The 21,040-nt window shown below is 48.5% G+C and overlaps 1 protein-coding gene across 1 annotated transcript; it reads left to right on the top strand.

The window, feature by feature from the left end:
• Positions 1 to 13,751: 13,751 nt before the first annotated feature.
• Positions 13,752 to 20,793, top strand: LOC136158964 (putative killer cell immunoglobulin-like receptor like protein KIR3DP1). The gene is made up of 9 exons (XM_065920812.1): positions 13,752 to 13,785; positions 13,926 to 13,961; positions 15,118 to 15,381; positions 16,264 to 16,563; positions 17,589 to 17,888; positions 18,863 to 18,913; positions 19,642 to 19,764; positions 20,480 to 20,529; positions 20,638 to 20,793. Exons 1-9 carry the CDS (start codon positions 13,752 to 13,754, stop codon positions 20,791 to 20,793), a joined length of 1,314 nt encoding a protein of 437 aa, XP_065776884.1.
• The last annotated feature ends 247 nt before the right edge of the window (positions 20,794 to 21,040 follow it).

Below are 21,040 nucleotides of genomic sequence, written 5' to 3'. Positions count from 1 at the left end.
CAACACTATGTTGAATAGTAGTGGTGAGAGTGGGCATCCTTGTCTTGTTCCTGATTTCAGAGGAAATGCTTTCAATTTTTCACCATTGAGGCTGATGCTTGCTGTGGGTTTGTCATATATAGCTTTTATTATGTTGAGGTATGTTCCTTCTATTCCTGCTTTCTGGAGAGTTTTAATCATAAATGAGTGTTGAATTTTGTCAAAGGCTTTCTCTGCATCTATTGAGATAATCATATGGTTTTTATCTTCCGATTTGTTAATGTGGTGTATTACGTTGCTTGATTTGCAGATATTAAAGAATCCTTGCATTCCTGGGATAAAGCCCACTTGGTCATGGTGTATGATTTTTTTAATATGTTGGTGGATTCTGTTTGCTAGAATTTTGTTAAGGATTTTTGCATCTATGTTCATCAGTGATATTGGCCTGTAGTTTTCTTTTTTTGTGGCGTCTTTGTCTGGTTTTGGAATTAGGGTGATGGTGGCCTCACAGAATGAGTTTGGAAGTTTACCTTCTTCTGCAGTTTTGTGGAAGAGTTTGAGTAAGATAGGTGTTAGCTCTTCTCTAAATTTTTGGTAGAATTCAGCTGTGAAGCCATCTGGTCCTGGGCTTTTGTTTGCTGGAAGATTTTTGATTACAGTTTCGATTTCCTTGCTTGTGATGGTTCTGTTAAGATCTTCTATTTCTTCCTGGTTGAGTTTTGGAAAGTTATACTTTTCTAAGAATTTGTCCATTTCATCCAAGTTGTCCATTTTATTGGCATAGAGCTGCTGGTAGTAGTCTCTTATGATCCTTTGTATTTCAGTGTTGTCTGTTGTGATCTCACCCTTTTCATTTCTTATTTTGTTAATTTGGTTCTTCTTGCTTTGTTTCTTAATGAGTCTTGCTAATGGTTTGTCAATTTTGTTTATTTTTTTTAAAAAACCAGCTTTTAGCTTTGTTGATTTTTGCTATGGTCTCTTTAGTTTCTTTTGCATTTATTTCTGCCCTAATTTTTAAGATTTCTTTCCTTCTGCTAACCCTGGGGTTCTTCATTTCTTCCTTCTCTAATTGCTTTAGGTGTAGAGTTAGGTTATTTATCTGGCTTTTTTCTTGTTTCTTGATGTAAGCCTGTAATGCTATGAACCTTCCCCTTAGCACTGCTTTTACAGTGTCCCATAGGTTTTGGGTTGTTGTGTTTTCATTTTCATTCGTTTCTATACATATTTTGATTTCTTTTTTGATTTCTTCTATGATTTGTTGGTTATTCAGAAGCGCGTTATTTAGCCTCCATATGTTGGAATTTTTAACAATTTTTTTTCCTGTAATTGAGATCTAATCTTACTGCACTGTGGTCAGAAAAGATGACTGGAATGATTTCAATTTTTTTGAATTTTCCAAGACCAGATTTATGGCCCAGGATGTGATCTATTCTAGAGAAGGTTGCGTGTGCACTTGAGAAAAAGGTGAAGTTGATTGTTTTGGGGTGAAATGTCCTATAGATATCAATTAGGTCTAGCTGGTCCATTGTATCATTTAAGGTTTGTGTTTCCTTATTGATTTTCTGTTTAGTTGATCTATCCATAGTTGTGAGTGGGGTATTAAAGTCTCCCACTATTATTGTGTTACTATTAATTTCCTCTTTCATACTCGTTAGCATTTGCCATACATATTGCGGTGCTCCTATGTTGGGTGCATATATATTTATAATTGTTATATCTTCTTCTTGGATTGATCCTTTGATCATTATGTAGTGTCCTTCTTTGTCTCTTTTCACATCCTTTATTTGAAAGTCTATTTTATCTGATATGAATATTGTGACTCCTGCTTTCTTTTGGTCTCCGTTTGCGTGAAATATTTTTTTCCAGCCCTTCACTTTTAGTCTGTATGTGTCTCGTGTTTTGAGGTGGGTCTCTTGTAGACAGCATATATAGGGGTCTTGTTTTTGTATCCATTCAGCCAATCTTTGTCTTTTGGTTGGGGCATTCAACCCATTTACATTTAAGGTAATTATTGATAGGTGTGAACCCGTTGCCATTTACTTTGTTGTTTTGGGTTCATGTTTATACAACCTTTCTGCATTTCCTGTCTAGAGAAGATCCTTTAGCATTTGTTGAAGAGCTGGTTTGGTGGTGCTGAATTCTCTCAGCTTTTGTTTGTCTGTAAAGCTTTTGAATTCTCCTTCATATCTGAATGAGATCCTTGCTGGGTACAGTAATCTAGGTTGTAGGTTATTCTCTTTCATTACTTTGAGTATGTCCTGCCATTCCCTTCTGGCCTGGAGGGTTTCTATTGATAGATCAGCTGTTATCCTTATAGGAATCCCTTTGTGTGTTATTTGTTGTTTCTCCCTGCTGCTTTTAGTATTTGTTCTTTGTGTTTGATCTTTGTTAATTTGATTAATATGTGTCTTGGTGTGTTTCGCCTTGGGTTTATCCTGTTTGGGACTCTCTGGGTTTCTTGGACTTGGGTGGCTATTTCCTTCCCCATTTTAGGGAAGTTTTCAGCTATTATCTCCTCGAGTATTTTCTCATGGCCTTTCTTTTTGTCTTCTTCTTCTGGGACTCCTATGATTCGAATGTTGGGGCATTTCACATTGTCCCAGAGGTCCCCGAGGTTGTCCTCATTTCTTTTGATCCTTTTTTCTTTTTTCCTCTCTGTTTCACTTATTTCCCCCATTCTATCTTCTACCTCACTTTTCCTATCTTCTGTCTCCGTTATTCTACTCTTGGTTCCCTCCAGAGTGTTTTTGATCTCATTCATTGCATTATTCATTTTTAATTGACTCTTTTTTATTTCTTCTAGGTCTTTATTAAACATTTCTTGCATCTTTTCAATCTTTGTCTCCAGGCTATTTATCTGTAACTCCATTTTGCTTTCAAGATTTTGTATCATTTTTATTATCATTATTCTAAATTCTTTTTCAGGTAGATTCCTTATCTCCTCCTCTTCTGTTTGACTTGGTGGACTTTTTTCATGTTTCTTTACCTGTTGGGTATTTCTTTGCCGTTTCATCTTGTTTAGATTGCTGTGTCTGGAGTGGGCTTTCTGTATTCTGGAGGTCTGTGGTTCCTTTTTATTGTGGAGGTTTTACCCAGTGGATGGGGTTAGATGATTGGCTTGTCAAGGTTTCCTGATTAGCGAAGCTTGCGTCAGTGTTCTGGTGCGTGAATCTTGATTTCTTCTCTTTGGAGAGCAATGGAGTGCCCAGTGATGAGTTTTGAGATGGGTCTATGTGTTAGGTGTGACCTTGGGCAGTCTGTACATTGACGTTCAGGGCTATGTTCCTGCGTTGCTGGAGAATTTGCGTGGTATGTCTTGCTGTAAAACTTATTGGCTCTTGGGTGGTGGTTGGTTTCAGTGTAGGTATGGAGGCTTTTGGACGGTCACTAACTACTTAAAGATCCATGTAGTCAGGAGTTTTCTGGTGTTCTCAGGTTTTGGGCTTAAGTCTCCTGCCTCTGGATTTCAGTTTTATTCTTCCTGTAGTCTCAGGACTTCTCCAACCATACAGCACTGATAATAAAACTTGTAGGTTAATGTTGAAAAGTTTCTCCCCCGTTAGGGACACCCAGAGAGGTTCACAGAGTTACATGGGGAAGAAGAGAGGGAGGAGGGAGATAGAAATGAGCAGGAGGAGAAAAAGGGGGGCTCAAGAGGAGAGAGACAGATCTACGAAGTTGTCTGATCCCAGAGTGTTCTCTGTAGCCCAGACACCCACAAAGATTCACAGAATTGGATTGGGAAGAGAAGGGGAAAGGAGGAAATAGAGGTGTTCTGAGGTAGAAAACAGAGAGTCAAGATTGGGAGAGAATAATCAACACACTCCTGAATAAAAATGGGAGCTGAATATTGGATTCTTAAATGTTCACAATTTATATCATATACTGAAAAACAAAAATTAAAAATCTAGAGTAGAAGTTAGACTCTTAAAAATACTATATTAAAAATGAAAACCAAAACATACAAAAAAATTTTAGAAATATATATGAAGTTTGGTTTAAAAATAAGGCTTCCCTTCTTTTTTTTTTTTTTTTCTGTAAGGTTATAGTGTATTGAAAATGAAAATTAAAGAGTAGTAAGAGGAGTACTAGAGGACTTTAAAAGAAATAAGAGAAGAAGAAAAATAGAAAATAGAAGAGAAGAAAAAAGAAAAGAAAAAAAAAGAAGAAAAAGAAAAAAAAAGAGAAAAAAAATTGTTTTACCTAATTAAAAAAATCATAAAAATCTATGAAAATGCAAGTTAAGGAGTAATGGGGGAGTAATAGGGAATTTTAAAGGAAAATAAAAGAGAAAAAAGAAAAAAGAAAAAAAAAATTTTTTTCTTACTTAAAAAAAAAAAAAAGAAAGAAAAAATATATCTAGGAATTTCTCTGGCGCTGTTGCGGTCAGTGTGGGTTCGGCTCAGTTTCAGATATCTCCTCGTTCCAGGTTACACTTCTCGGTATCTACAGGTCCCTTCCGGTGAAGTCGGTGTTACCTACAGAGATTTTAATCTGTTGTACCGGTCCCTTCTGAAGCGGTTCCCTTTGTTTATTTGGCTTCTGTTGCAGGTTTCTTCCGCGCCTAATTTCCGTGCTGACACAGGCGGGCGGAGGTGGATTCTTACTCAGGTAGCTAGTTCCGTCGCGCTCCGGGGAGGGGCTGGCGCCGCGGGGAGGGGCGGGCGCTCCGGGGAGGGGCAGGCGCTCTGGGGAGGGGCCGGCGCCGCGGGGAAGGGCGGGTGCTCCGGGGAGGGGCCGGCGCCGCGGGGAGGGGCGGGCGCTCTGGGGAGGGGCCGGCGCCGCGGGGAGGGGCCGGCACCGCGGGGAGGGGCCGGCGCCGCGGGGAGGGGCAGGCGCTCGGGGGGAGGGGCCGGCGCCCCGGGGGAGGGGCTGGCGCCATGGGGAGGGGCGGGCGCTCCGGGGAGGGGCGGGCGCTCCGGGGAGGGGCCGGCACCGCGGGGAGGGGCAGGCACCGCGGGGAGGGGCCTGCGCCGCGGGGAGGGGCGGGCGCTCTGGGGAGGGGCCGGCACCGCGGGGAGGGGCAGGCACCGCGGGGAGGGGCCGGCGCCGCGGGGAGGGGCAGGCGCCGCGGGGAGGGGCAGGCGCTCGGGGGGAGGGGCCGGCGCCCCGGGGGAGGGGCAGGCGCCATGGGGGGAGGGGCCGGCGCCCCGGGGGAGGGGCTGGCGCCATGGGGAGGGGCCGGCGCCGAGGGGAGGGGCTGGTGCCGCGGTGAGGGGCAGGCGCTCTGGGGAGGGGCCGGCGCCGCGGGGAGGGGCGGGCGCTCCGGGGAGGGGCGGGCGCTCCGGGGAGGGGCGGGCGCCGCGGGGAGGGGCAGGCGCCGCGGGGAGGGGCGGGCGCTCCGGGGAGGGGCGGGCGCTCTGGGGAGGGGCCGGCGCCGAGGGGAGGGGCAGGCGCCGCGGGGAGGGGCGGGCGCTCAGGGGGAGGGGCGGGCGCTCCGGGGAGGGGCGGGCGCTCCGGGGAGGGGCAGGCGCCGCGGGGAGGGGCAGGCGCTCCGGGGAGGGGCAGGCGCTCGGGGGCAGGGGCAGGCGCCGCGGGGAGGGGTAGGCGCTCCGGGGAGGGGCCGGCGCCGCGGGGAGGGGCAGGCGCTCCGGGGAGGGGCAGGCGCCGCGGGGAGGGGCAGGCGCTCTGGGGAGGGGCCGGCGCCGAGGGGAGGGGCCGGCGCCGCGGGGAGGGGCCGGCGCCGCGGGGAGGGGCCGGCGCCCCGGGGGAGGGGCTGGCGCCGCGGGGAGGGACTGGCGCCGCGGGGAGGGGCCGGCGCTCCGGGGAAGGGCGGGTGCTCCGGGGAGGGGCCGGCGCCGCGGGGAGGGGCCGGCGCCGTTTTCCCCGTCTGCTGCTCAGGCTCCCGGCTGCTCTGCATGGAGCGCGCCCCTCGCTGTGCGCGGTTCCAGCCCTCGGGTGATTCACAAAAGCGCGGTACACAAAGCTGCGCCTGCGGTTTGTCCCTACGCCGCCCGACTGGCTCAGGCAGCCAGGCGCTTGTCGGGCGCTCTCTCCCCGGGTGCGGCGCGTCTTCTTCCCTCCGTGTCCCCAGCCCCAATCCCCGCCCGCGCCGAACGGGCACGTGTACCGTGTCTAGCCACGACCCTCCCGGTGGATGTCGACCATCCAGAATCTCGGGAGGTCTTTGATTAGAAGGCGGAGGCCCGTCTGCAGTGCGGCAGGGGATGCGGTCCTTGGGGCCGAGCCTGACCCCCTTCCCTTCTCCCCTGCCTCCTGCCTCCAGCGGGGCTGGGCCGGTCCGCAGCCTGCGAGCTCTCCTCAGGACTTTCTCGGTCCCTTTGTTCTGCGAACGGCCGGCAGTGTGTTCCGGCCGGTTAATTTTCTCTCTCTTTTGCTGTCCCACAGTTCAAGTTGGCAAGTCACAAAAGCTCCCTCCGGTTGCCCTCAGGGCACTCAGGCCCGGCCCCTGCCCCAAGCAATGCCGCCCGCTCCTCTCCATTCCGCCCCCACTTGCTGGCTGTGGATGCGGGCGTCTGGGGTACTTTTCTGCTGGGAGTTGCTTTTAGGCTCGTAATCTGTGGGTTTTATTTATTGTATCCCTCCCAGTCAGATTCAAACTCTGTGATTCAAACACTTCCCCCAGGCCCGCCATTGCGAGTGTTTCCTGGTGTCTGGAAATGTCCTCTATTAAGACCCTTCCCGGGACGGATCTCCGTCCTTAGCTCTTTTGACTCACATTTTATCTTTTAAATTTTGTCCTACCACCTTTCAAAGACAATGGGCTGCTTTTCTTGGCGCCTGATGACCTCAGCTAGTGATCAGAAGTTGTTTTGTGAAGTTTGCTCTGCGTTCAGTTATTCTTTTGATGAATTTCTAGGAGAGAAAGTGGTTTCTCCATCCTACTCCTCCGCCATCTTGGCTCCTCCCTCCCTGGGGTAATTTTAATATGAAAAATCCACATAAATCATTAAGAATGCTGGTTGACACACCCATATTGAGATCATTGAAGATCAATCATTATTTCTTTTTAAATAAAAAAGTTTTAATTTGCACTCTCCTTGTGTACAATTTACACACTCCTCAGCTGGTAATTATCCGCTGGCAGTGTGGGAGACCTGGGTTCAGTCCCTGGGTTAGGAAGGTCCCCTGGAGAAGGGAAAGGCTACCCACTGCAATATTCTGGCCTGGAGAATTCCATGGACTGTGTTGTCCATGGGGTCGCAAAGAGTTGGACCCTACTGAGCAATTTTCTCTCACTTCCCATTTCTCTTTAGCAGCTAATATAATATGACCTCTATAAATTTTTATCATAGTGTTTTGCTTATATATTCCTTTTCTCTTAAAAATAAAATCGAACATCCTTGCACAGTGGATAGCACCTGACATGACAACCACGAACTCCCGCTGCCCCCCTCAGAAAGTCCCCGAGTCCCCAAGGTCCTAAGGAATGCTCTTTTCTCTCTGGAATGTACTCGCTCCTACCCCGTGGCTCTCCACCTCCTCAAACAGCTATTCCCTCAATTACAGTGTACACGTTGTTGTTTTTTAGTCACTAAATCACGTCTGACTTTCTCGACCCCCTGGACCGTAGCACATCTGGCTTCCCTCTCCTTCACCATCTCCCGGAATTTGCTCAGACGCATGTCCACTGAGTCACTGATGCCATCCAACCATCGCACCCTCTGTCGCGCTCTTCTCCTTCTGCCCTCAATCTTTCCCAGCAACAGGGGCTTTTCCAATGCGTTGGCTCTTTGCATCAAGTGGTCCAGAGATTGGAGCTTCAGCTTCAGCATCGCTCCTTCCAATGAATATTCAGGATCGATTTCCTTTAGGATTGATTGGTGTGATCTCCTTACAGTCCAAGGGACTCTCAAGAATCTTCTCCAGCACCACAGTCAGAAGGCATCATTTCTTCAGCACTCAGCCTTCTTTACGTCCAATTCTCACATCTGTAGTTCTTCCCTGATCACTCAGTTGGTGAAGAGTCCTCCTGCAATACAGGAGACCCCAGTTTGATTCCTGGGTAGGGAAGACTCCTGGAGAAAGGATAGGCTACCCACTCGAGTGTGCTGGCCTAGAGAATTCCATGGACTGTATAGACCAGGTGGTCACAAAGAGTTGGAAACGACTGAGCAACTTTCACTTTGACTTTCTCTTTCCTCCCATCTGTACATGCTTACTGGAAAAGCCATAGCCTTGCCTATACAGACCTTTGTTGGCCAAGTGATGTATCTTCTTTCTAATATACTGTCTAAGTTTGTCATAACTTTTCTTCCAAGGATCTGGTGTCTTTTAATTTCATGGCTGCAGTCATTGTCAGCAGTGATTTTAGAACCCAAGAAAAGAAATTATGCCAGTTTCCACTGTTTCACTAATTTTTTTTTTTTTTTTTTTTGCGATGAAGTGCTGGGACCAGATGCCGTGATCTTCATTGTATTGAATGTTGACAATGTAGACGTGGGCTCCAGTTATTCTCATATATCTTTTAAGAAAATAATTGAATATTGGCATTTGTGCCCGCATTCTGCAGAATCTGAGTTCTTCAGGCACCTACAGAAGATGGGTCTACCTGGGTCGTGGGTGTATTTCTGCTCTGTGGCACCACTGCCTGGTATAGAGTAGGTGCTCTGAAATAATTTATGAACTGACTGAAGACGAGAAGTAAATTCCATGTCTGGAGGGGACTGGGAAAATAAAGTTCTGAGTCCTAGTTGGAGCCAGACTGTCCAGGGCTGACTCAGGACGAGAACCTGGGTCCCACCCTATATAGCAGGGGGTCAGAGTGGGCAGAAAGAGAGAGGTGAAATCTCAGGTCTGGGCCGAGATGCGTCCTGAGCCCTGCCTGGAGATATCCTTGCCAGGTCCATGGAGGGGCCGCCCTCTTGCTTCAGATCCCCGGCCATGGGAACCCGAGGGACGGCGGCAGCTCCCCAGGGGCCACATCCTGTTTGTCCTCTAGGGCCCCGTGGTCTCCTCACCTGCACAGGGCGGGAGTGGGGGTGTTTGGGCGCTCAGAGCTGGAGACATGACTTCCATCCTCTCTGTGCTCCTCTGCTTCAGCCAGATGTGGAGGGCAGGAGGGGACCGCAGGAGGACATGGGAGGCCCACCCCACCCCCAGTTCACAGGAATGTCAGAGCTCGGGCAGCTGGAGGGGCCAGGGATCCTGATGGGGAGAGAATCAGCCCAAGCTTTTGGTGGCAAATCTCTCACTTCCAGGGCTGAGTCTGGGCCAGAGGACTCTGAACCCTACAGGTGAGTCCTCCCGGGGCTCCCGGGACCCATGTCTCACTTGAGCCCAGGGAACTTGATCGGGGGTGAGGTGGGGGCACTGGGATTCTGGAGTGACACTGGTGAATCCTGGAAGGGCTCCTGAGCTGAGCTTGGGAGTGAGGGGTGGGGAGGTCCTGGGACTCAGCCTCTGACTTCCTTCCAGGGACCTTCCACAAACCCACCATCTGGGCTGACCCTCTTTTGGGCCATTTCAAGATGCCTGTGTGAATACACTGTATGCAGACTTGGAATTTGCAAGTGAGTACATAGTCCATCAGGGAGTATGCTGCAGTTGGCCTGCAGTATTTGGAGACGGAAATGGCAATGCAATCCAGTATTCCTGCCTGCAGAACTCCATGGACAGAGAAGCCTGGCAGGCTACGGTCCACAGGGTCGCAATGCAATGTGTCGGACACGTCTGAGGGACTAACACTATTCTCAAGGCTCTGAACTTGATAGGTACAACACTTTCCCATTCTTATAGAGACAAAAAGTTGCAGAACAGACAGAACCTTGTGTCTTCTCGGGGGCTTAAAGGGACATTATGATCAGACCTGCACACACAGTTGTGAGAACAAAGGATTCCAGCATTAAAAGTTTTCCACATTGGAGTGGGTGTAAGTATACCTATGGCTGATCCGTGTTAATGTATGGCAAACGCCATCACAGTATTGTAATTGTCCTTCAATTAAAAATAAATAAATTATGGGAGAAAAAGCTTGCAAGAGGACTTCCCTGGTGGTCCAGTGGCTGGGAATGTGCCTGCCTATGTGGGGGACACTGACTCGATCTCCGGACCAGGAAGGTTCCACGTGCCTCGGGGCAGCTAAGCTCATGGGCCACAAGCCCATGTACGTAGATCGGGTGCTCCACAACAAGAGGAGCCATGGTGATGAAAGACCCTGCACGCAGCAAAGAGCAGCCCCCACTTCCCGCAACTAGAGAAAGCCTGTGCCCAGTGACAGAGACCCAGCTCAGCCATTAATTAATTAAACAAAAGTTTGCAATAACCAGTCACATCTCCTTCCCTTTTAGAGTGTATGTGTGTGTGTGTGAAAGTGTGAGTTCACAGATGGGTATTTAATGTATTTTTTTCTCTTCTTGAATTTTCTTCCCCATGGTTTTATATTCATTAAATACTGTTTGACACTCCCTCTACCCCGAAAAAAGCTCATCGAACTCAGGTAAGAATATTCTTTGGGGCATGAGTTCACCATCTTGTTGGTTGGCTGGCTTTCCAAATAAAGTCACTATTCCTTGCCCAAAGACCTCATCACCTTGTCCTATGACAAAAAACATGAGGTTGGACTCAAAGCACATTCATGAGACATTGGAGGAGGTGTCATTCATTTTAGACAAAATCCGTAGACGTCACTCTCACAATTCATATCTGTGGTTTAAAGGAAGATACACAGATGGCCAACAGGCGTATGAAAAGATGCTCAGCATTGCTCATTAGTAGAGAAAGGCCAACTGACACTGCAATGAGGTACCATCTCATACTGATCAGAATGACCATCATTAGACAGTTGATGAATAATTAATAATAATTAAACAGCTGATGAATAATAGATGCTGGAGAGCATGTGAAGAAGAGGGAAACCCTCTTACACTGTTGGGGGAGTGTAGGCTGGTTCAGCCACTGTGGAAAACAATATGGAAGTTCCTCAAAAATAGTAAACACAGAGTTTCCATATGATCCAACAATTCCAATCCCGAGCAGATACCTGTAAAAAAAAAACTATACTTTGAAAAGATTCATGCACCCCTATGTTCATAGCAGCACAACGTACAATAGCTAAGACATGGGAACAGCCTAAATGTCCATCGACAGATGAATGGATAAAGAGGATGTTGAATATGCCTATACCCACACACAATGGAATACTACTCAGACACTGGAAAAATGAAATCATGAGATTTGCAGCAGCATGGATGGACCTGGAGATTAACATAGTAAGTGAAGTAAGACAGAAAGACAAAGACAATTATCATGTGATATCACCCATATGTCGAATCTACAAGGAACGTATCAGTGCAACAGGAACAGACTCACAGACATAGAGAGCAGGCTTGTGGTTGCCAAGGAGGGAAGGTTTGGGAGCTTGGGATTAGCAGATGAAATCTATTTATACATAAAATGTATAAACAATGAGGTCCTACAGTCTGGCACAGGGGATTCTATTCAGTATCTTGCTGTAAATCATAATGGAAAAGAACACATTTGTCGAGCTGAATCAATTTGCTGTACAGAAGATATGAACTAAACTTCAGTAATGTTTTTTAATTTTAACAAATTTGCAGTTTATATATCTGCAATGAAAGAGTACATGGCAGTAAAAATGCAGAAACTGAAATGACAAAGATTACAGATCAATTTTGAAGCATGATATTAAGTAAATAAAAGGAAATTTAAGAACCCTGACTGTACTCACACTCCATTACATACATAATAATCAAGAGGAGACCAGATTTATTACCTAGGGAGCATAACTAATGTAAGCATCCCCACTCCTAGCAAGTTGGTACAGAATCACAGCCCTTACTGAGATTCTATCATGTCCATGAAGAAATGCTGACCTGGGTGTGGGTCTACCCTTGGAATCCTGAAACAGATGGACAATTTTGTCCTGGTTTGGAACTGATTGTTGAGGACACGTCCCTCACTCAAGCATTCTGGAGGTTGGAAGTCTCTACTTTACACATTTTTACGTACAAAGCAAAGTTGTCCACCTTTTCTGGCAAAAAAATTCCACCCCCCAAAAAAACCCACAATCATCTTGCACACATTTTTTTTTTTGTGTGTACACCTGTGGTCCTTGGATTGGAAAGGAAGAGAGACAGAGAGAGAGTGTGTGTGCAAACTTTCCACTCATAGTCAGGAAATAATTTCAGATAAAAAGAATAGTCAGGGGAAGACAAATATCACATGATATCGCTTATTGGTGACATCTAAGAAAATGAACTTATTTACAAAACAGATTCAAGGAGAATGAACTTCTGGCTACCAGGTGGGATGGTGGGTCGGGGGAGGGATAGATTGGCAGTTTGGCTTTGACATATACACACGGCTATATTTAAAATGGATGACCAACAAGGACTTACTGGATAGCGCAGGGAACTCTGCTTAATATTCCGTAACTAGCTAAGTGGGAAAAGAATTTGAAAAGAATTAGATGCATGTCTGTGTATAACTGAATCATCTTGTTGTATGCCTGAAACTAACAGTTAGTTTCTTAATCACCTATACTCCACCTCAGAATATTTACAAAATGTTCAAAGAGCCATAATACGCATGTCTCCTTCTCCTATGAGAATGCAGAATCAAAGTCTCTATTAATGAGTCCTTAATTGGCAACCTGCACTGAACCTGAAATCCGAAGTGGGCGCCTGTGATTTCTCTTCTGCAAAAAGAGTTAAGGGTAATGACGTTTATCATGAGTTTGGGGAAAGTATCCTGCATGATAAATGCTGGATTTATTCAGAAGGGCTATATTTCTTATGAAGATCATCTTTTAAAGCATTTTTATTTTATCAGGGCAACATACCATCTCTTAAGTAAAAGCATGAGAGGATTATTGGAATTTTTGGACATTCTGGTTGAGGATACATATTAATTAAAGTTGTTTTCTCTGCACTGAACCCCATGGTTTGTTTTATAGAGAATGAGTAACAACATGTCAACCAGGAAAATGAATTCCAGGTTACATGATTGAAAAAAAAAATTCTTTTAAATTCAAGAGCAGAGAGGCCTTAGAAATCTTTGCTGAAAATAAATCAGTGTGGTGTTTTTTTTTTTTTTCTCCTGTGGTTACCATTAGACAGTAAGCAGTTAGTAACCCTGCACATTTGTTTTTTTTTTTTTTTGGCTGAGCTTCATGACTTGGGGGATCTTATCTTAGTTCCCTGACCAGGGATTGAACTTGGGCGTTCAGCAGTGAAGTCAGGGAGTAGCCACTGGACCACCAGGGAATTCCCAGACCTGCACAACTGAAGTAGAACTCGTCATCAAAAGAAGGAAAGGAGCTGGGTCAATCTTTCTTCAAACAAGATATTCATAGAAATTAAGCCTCTGAGTTGGTAAACAATCTGCCTGCAATGCAGGACACCTGGGTTTGATGCCTGGGTCAGGAAAATCCCCTGGAGAAGGAAATGGCAACCCACTCCAGGTTTCTTGCATGGGCAGTCCCATGGACAGAGGAGCCCGGTGGGATACAGTCCAAGGGGGTGCAGGGGTCAGACACCACTTTGCGACTAAACCACCACCACCAACACGGTATACACTCAATCACCGTTACTACTTCCTGAGGCAGCAAGACCTGTTCAAGTCCTCCTACGTGCATAGAGTTTAGCGAAACAAAATTGACATTCAGGTCACGAGGCCTGCTCAGTGACGAGGCTCACGTCAGCCTTCCATCCCTGGTGTGAGAAGAGGCTGCCCATCGTCCCCTGTGACATGCACCAGGCTGACTGTACGAACAACACCGCCCGCCTTCCGCATCCTGTGACTTGGTCAGCTTTGCTCAGTCCTGCCTCCTGCCTCACAGAAGCAGAGCCATGTGCCCCACACTCCTCAGCCTGCTGAGTCTCGGTGAGTCTGGAAACACCCAATAGGGAGGTTTATGATGGAAATCGGGGGTCTACACACCACTGACCAGGTTCCCTGGATGAGGGTGCAAAGAGCGTGCGGTCCACCAGGACAAGGCATCTCTGACGGGCTTTTCCTTCTAGGATTCTGTGTGAGTCTGAGGATCTGGGCAGCTGTGGGTGAGTCCTCCCCATCCCTTACTTCTGTGTTGAGCAGAGCAGGCGGGGCTGAGGCAGATGACACTGGGGGGCAGGGTGAGACCCTGTCAGTACAGTGAGAGCCACATGCCCTGTGGATCCCAGGTCCTCCATTTGGCCTGGATACTCATCTTCACTCTCCCCAGAAGTTAGCCCAGCTCTGGACTCTGAACCTGAAGGGACAATGTGAAGTCTGGGAGCTGGGAGCTGGGCCCCCTGAGTGCCATTTCTATCATGAGAAGGAGAGAGGGACTGCAACGCACAGACCCCTCTCCAACAAGGTGGCATCTCCAACCGGCCCTTCACAACAGGATCTGCAGGACCGCCCGGTATACCTGACCCCAGGGCAGGGGCTGGGTATCAGGCAGGGCCACCTCGACCTGGTCCCACATTTGATGGAGGCTAGCTAACAAAGGAGCGGGGTTCGTGGTTTCCTTCCTTTTCAGTCAGGGGGCTTTTTCTCTTCTTTGTTGTGTTACTGTTAGTCACTCAGTCATATCCGACTCTATCCGACCCCATGAACTGGAGCTCAGCAGGGTCCTCTGTCCAAGAGGTTCTCCAGGCCAGAATACTGGAGGGCGTTGCCATTTCCTTGCCCAGGGGATCTTGCCAGCGGAGAGATTGTACCCTGCTCTCCTGCATTGCAGGAATATTCTGTACCGTTTGAACTACAACAAATGCAACAGGGAAGTCCTTTCATTCTTTTCCATGCACCAAATTCTCTGTGGTGTTTTCTTTAGCCTGCATCATGCAGCTTGCAGGATCTCAGTTCCCTGATCAGGGATCAACCTGGTCCCTTGGTAGAGAAAGTGCTGAGTCCTAACCAGTGAACCGCCAGGGAATCCCCAGTGTTTTGTGTTTTGAGAGAAAGTTTCTCAAACTTGTGGCAACCCAAGGAATGATTCTTCTCCTGAGAAGAATCATTCCCCAGCATCATATTTTTAGAGTCTCCATGATGTCCATCCTGGGTTGACTGTGTCTCTGTCTGTCCCCAAGCCCTAGGTATCCTTGAGCATCAAGGTGATGCAGTTTAGGGGAGGAGAGTTGGAAATATTGAAGGGGAAGCGCCCATGAGGGCAGGGGGGAGGGGAGACTGTTCCTATTTTCCTCTCAAAGCCTGTGCCTCCATCTCTCCTAGGTGCATATGTGAAGCCCTCTTTGTCAGCCTGGCCAAGCCCCGTGGTTCCCTTAGGACAGACTGTGACTCTTCGGTGTCACTCCCGTTCTCCACTTAAGCGATTCAGACTGTTCAAAAGACATGGGACCAGTTTACCTGAGCTCCAGGGATATCATGTCAACGCCTTCACCCTTGGCCCGGTGACCAGGGAACATGCCGGGTCCTACACGTGTTCTGCAGGCTACTGGTCCCCACACAGTGACCCCCTGCACATTGTGGTCACAGGTAAGAGGGGTCCAGCCAGTCCGGGACGGCTGAGCCTGCAGGCAATCCTACCCTAGGTCCACAAGCCAGTGCACCCAAGGCTACTCAGGATTCCCAGCCAGGAACGAACCAGTGAAGGAGAACCCACTCTGAGAGCTTAAACTCAGGGTGTTGAATAGATGGGTGGGGTGCCCCAGCGCAAGAAGGAGGAGCATCCCTCGGCATTAGTTAGACAGGATGCGGCCACTGCCTGCCAGCAGGGAGGATGGGAACGACCCTGATCCAGCACCTGGCACCCAGTAGGGAGCTGCAGTCCCCTGTGAAGGAGCTGGAGCCCGAGGGAGGAGTCTCAAAAATGTATCCAGAGACATGAGGTGGGGTCACAAATGAGTTCCATTTTTCCTCCACTGCTTTCCCAGTGATGCGAGTCATCACCCACATTATAAGAGATGTATGTGAAGGGAGACAGGTTATGCATCCTCAGTACTACAGCAGCCCCTCAAATGCAAATTAGGGGTGGGAAGAGGCTGAGATTATGGCAACCCACTCCAATATTCTCACCTGGAGAAGCTCATGGGCAGAGGAGCCTGGTGGGTTACAGTCCATGGGGTCCCACAGAGTTGGACACAACTGAAGTGACAGAGCATGCATGCATGAAGCTGAGAGCAGATTCAACAGCTAAAGAGTTTAGAATAAACACAGAGGAGGCTGGAGGTCTTGAGCAAAGAGAAACAGAAAAGCATGAGGCAGAGCCTGTGAACAAGGCTAGAGAGAATGCAACAGAACACACAGGAAGGGTAATTGGCTATGCTGGTTCACGGGGACATTTCTCACACCTTCAGATGTCAGCGGAAGTGCCGAGGCGGGGTGACTCACTGAAACTCACAACCTCTTTGCTCCTAGGTGTGTTCACAAAACCCTCCATCTCAGCCCACCCAGGCCCTCTCGTGCAGGAGGGAAGGAATGTGACACTTCGCTGTCAATCACCGCTGTCATTTGACAAGTTTATCCTGCACCAGGAAAACAGCACAGGGCATTTCCAGAGACGTGGAGAGACGTTCACGGGCGGGCATGCTACAGCTGACTTCTTCATTGGCCCCATGACCTCGGGGAGTGCGGGCACCTACCGATGCTACGGCTCTCTCAGCCACTCCCCCTATGAGTGGTCAGCACCCAGCGACCCTGTGGACATCGTCATCACAGGTGAGTGTGTCCAGACCATTCCCCTCTGCTGTCTGTGTCACAGAAGGTCTGGTGTCCAGTTCAGCATCAGTTCTGGGAGAGAATGACAGGCGTGCAGAGATGCTCACACACTCGGGAAAGGGAACAAACCAGAGAGAGAGGAGGTGTGAACACTGAAGGGAAAAGAGAACAGAGCACCTGCCATGTGCTAAAGAGAAGACACAGCTGGCGACAGAGTGAAGCAGCAAGAACACGAAAGAACGAATAATGGAGAAAAATGTACCAGAGCAGGGACCCAGGTAGTTCCTGGCTCAGGCAGCCAACAATGGTTGGGTTAGGGGCTGGTTTCCCACTTTCATGTCAGAGCTCCCTTCCTCTGTCAGGAGCGCTGTGGTACCAGACACCCTTGCAGTCTGGCCCCTGGGTGGTCAGGACGGAGGTCGACACCTTGAAGTTGCTCAGCCTTGTGGTTTAACGGGTCCTTCTGCACAAAGAGGGGGGAGTGGTCCCTGCCAACCCTCCCCACTATGGAGTCCCTTCCAGCCCCTGGGGGTGGGCAGGGCAGCTCTGAACTCTCCCTCAAGTTTGAGGTAGTCAAAGATCCAATGAGATTCTGGCAATCTCCCGGCCATAATGTCTTTTTCTGGGTCAGTACCATGTTTTATGATGGTCCCAGCAGAACCTAGTAGGTTCCATCTTTCAAGAGAACCCCACATCTCGTTGATTTTAAAGTATATTTTTTCTTATTCATTTTTGTTGAAGTCTAATTGATTTATGATATGGGTAATTCCTCTTGTACATAAGACTGACTTAGTTGTTCATATACATATATTTCTTTTCAGAGAAAGGATAGTAAATGACAGGCCATTATTAAAGTTGTGTTTGAATTTTTCCCTGTGCTGGGTATTCCTTGCTGTGGGTCTTTCTCTCCTGGTGGTGGGCGGCCTCTCATTGCAGCGCTTCTCTTATTGCACACTTCGGGCTCTAATTCTAAATTTAGAACGAGAGTTACTTTATGCTCTAACATCAAGGTCTCTTCCTTTCAGGTCTGTCGAAGAAACCCTCTCTCTCAGCTCAGGGGGGCCCCGTGGTGAGGTCAGGAGAGAACGTGACCTTGCTCTGCAGCTCTGAGCTTGCCTTTGACCAGTTCCATCTGCTCAGGGAGGGGGAGAACCTTGGGCGCCTGCTCGCTGGAGAGCAGGGCACCGTCGGAGCCCTCCAAGCTGAGTTCCCTCTGGGTCCTGGGACCCCAGCCCACAGCGGGGCCTACAGGTGCTACGGCTCCTTCACTCGCTCTCCCTATGCGTGGTCAGACCCCAGCGACCCCCTGCTCCTGTCTGTCACAGGTGAGGACCCTCCTCCTGACCCAGCTTTCTTGTTGCTCTTCAGTCGCTAAGTTGTGTCCAACACTTTTCGACCTCGGTGGCTGCAGCACGACAGACTCCTCTGTGCTTCACTATCTCCCCTTCGTGGATCACAGCCTTGTCGTGATGAAAGTGCTTGTGTAACTCAGTGAAGCTATGAGCCATGTCGTGCAGGCCCGCCCAAGACTGACAGGTCGTAGAGAAGAGTTCTGAGAAAAGCTGGTCCCCTGAAGGAGGCAACAGCAGCCCACTGCAGTATGCTTGTTTCCAGAGCGCCAAGAAGTGTCCCATGCTTTACAGTACAATAAATCACTTTGTGTTGGCCAAGAAGTCTGTTTTGCTTTTTCCATAGCATGTTGCTCTATCACTGAGCTCTAGCGCAAGGGCCCTGTGGTGGTGTCAGGGTAACCTTAGGGCTTCTGCAGAAATGGAGGCAATGAGAACCAGAAAGAAAGAGAGATGGTCGGTGGCATGTGAACCCTCTTCCACCTCCTGTATGGATGCTTCTCATCAGAGTCCTGTCTATCCAGGCAAATAAAGAAAAGGGTCAGGGTAGACCCAGGAGGAGGAGAGGCTGAGCTGATTTGGGAGGATCAGAGATTGCATTGGGCCCTTGCACTTAATGTTTTCCCAGAGGCACCTCTGACATACAGGTGATTTCCCAGTTAAAGAGCATAGATACTCAGTCCTGGAGCAGAAATAATGTCTCTTGCTTAGAGTTGTTTTTCTTCACCAGGGATAGTCTTCCCACCTGCTTTCACCATCTCTTCTCCAGTCTGGTGGGTCTACTCAACACACTCATGGGGAGGAACCAGAAACTCACCCCTCCCCCATCAGTGCTCTGAGGGATCACAGACTCAAGCATAGGCAGGATGTCAACCTTCCAGAAAGAACTGTCCTCCTTTTGTGGGGTGAGGAATGTTACTTGCTCACCCCTTCTGTCTTTTTTCTCCTAGGTTCCACTACAAGTACTTGCCCCTCACCCATGGATGCACACACCACAGAAGGTAAGCAAGAAGGTCTCCTATCTCAGCAAATTTCTGAGAAGACATAGGGGTCCTGTGTCAGTGCTGGCTCTGCCAGCTCCCAGCACTGCGACGTTGACCTTCTCCACATCCGTCTCAAGTCAGCATATGAGACTGTGGTGTGCATGAGAACCAGAGGGGGCATTGAGATCCTGGGACCGGGAATTTCTAAATTGAAGGTAATTGGTCAGAGTGACCTGATCCCAAACCTAAGGGAGATGCTTACCCTCTCTCCACCAGAATCTTAGGGAATGGATGGGTGTGACAAGTGGATAATTTGAGGGAGCACCTTAAATATGTTATTCCTCTATTAGTGTTTTATGAACAAAGCATTCCACATTCAGAAATAAAAAAGTCATATCTTATTGAGGATTCCGTTCCAGGTATATGTGAATGAGGGGGAAATGTATTGAGGATTAAAGGGGTCTCCATTCATGGAAAAACACCATGCCTTGACGTGAGGGAGCAGAGAAAAACTGCATTGGTGCCCAGTGGACCTTGGTTCAGACCTCTGCTGGTCTTGCAAAGCCTCTTTACTTCATCCACTGCTAGCATCTCTCCTGGATGCTTTGGTACCTACTGCGAAGTGGAGACCATAAGTGATCAGGTTGAGAGACGCTGACAGTTTGATGCAAGGATACAATAACTCCAGTGTGTAGGGGCACAGTGTATGCAATGAAAAACCAGGCCTTCCGTTTGTTTGTTGGCAGAGGCAGGGCTTCCACAAGAAGGCACCAGCGCACTGTACATCGTCCTTGGGCTTTCCATAGCCTTCACCTCTACCAGCATCCTCCTCGCTGCTCTTGTCTGTCACTGGTGTTCTACCCCAAATCGTAAGCCTGAAGGTGGTGTGCTCAGCACCATCTGACCCAGGGGGAGGTGGGCTCATAGCAGAGAATGAAGTTTTCGCTTCCCGCAGGTTAAAACTGGTTTCCAGTGTTATCTCTGAGGGAACATCTTCCAGAGCCCCATGGAACCCTATTCCTTTTATGAAAATATCTGTTGATTTCTTCTTGGCTGCATCAGGTCTTTGCAGCAGCATGGGGGATCCACATTGCAGTCTGGGGTGTGGTTCAGGCTCCAGAGCTCGTGCGCTCAGCTGTTGCAGCACGTGGGGCTTAGTTGCTTCAAGACACATGGGATCATAGATCTCCCACCAAGGATAGAACCCAGGCTGCCTGCACTGGAAGATGGACACTTAATCTCTGGACACCAGGGACATTCCAAGCCCTGTACTTCCCTTCAACCACAACCATCTGTTCTTCTCCTCTACATGATCTTGGGAATCTGCTGATATGCAGAAGAGAATGGTCCATAACAGAAGACATAGGATTGGTCTGTGGGTTTGCACAGGCTCCTGAGACAGTCCGTGAATGGCTGGGCTTGTAAATGGAATGTTTTGTTTTTGGTTTATTTATTGGAGTAGACAGACCCAGCAACAGGGGGTATAACCTTGCCTTTATCTGGCTTTGATGTCCCCATCAAAGTTACAGAGGTCTGGGATAACTGCCTTCACCAACAGGATCCTTGACTGTCTTTCATTCACAGATCTTGCCATTATGGAAGGAGAGCCCCAAGATCGAGCAGTGAGTGGCGTGGTGAGTCCTCCCAGCCCAAACCCTTGCCATAGCATCCCTTCCAATGCCCAATGTCCCAGCCTTCAAAGATCGCGTCTCAGTCCATCATTCTCACCTCCTTCCTCTCAGGACTCTCCAGCAGAAGACGTGATATATGCTCACTTGGACCTCGGGACCCTCTCTGAGAGACTGAATACTCCCAACCCCCTGAGCCCCATGCACCCCTTCCCCGAGCCCAGTATCTATGAGAAATTCAATGTAAAGAAAGACCATGCTGAGCCCTGACTTGGCCCCAGGCTGTGAGCCCACAGAGTGCTACATATCGAAGACTTAGATCTCTTTTTGAAGAGGTTCCTCCGTGGACACTCCTCCTTCTCCTCCAAAGCAGCCCAGCACCTCTGAGGTGAACAGTGGAGTCCAAGATTGCTGGATCATCTTCAAAAATCCCACAACGTCGAAGTAAACTCCTGTCTCTTCTAGGACTCCATTTTTCTGTCTCATTGTTTGGGGAATGGTATAATCAATCACACTT

The sequence above is a fragment of the Muntiacus reevesi genome, chromosome 2 (genome assembly GCF_963930625.1).
Source record: "Muntiacus reevesi chromosome 2, mMunRee1.1, whole genome shotgun sequence".
Taxonomy (NCBI): Eukaryota; Metazoa; Chordata; class Mammalia; order Artiodactyla; family Cervidae; genus Muntiacus; species Muntiacus reevesi.
The sequence above is the reverse complement of the archived record's forward strand: the minus strand, read 5'-3'. Positions and strand labels throughout refer to the sequence as shown.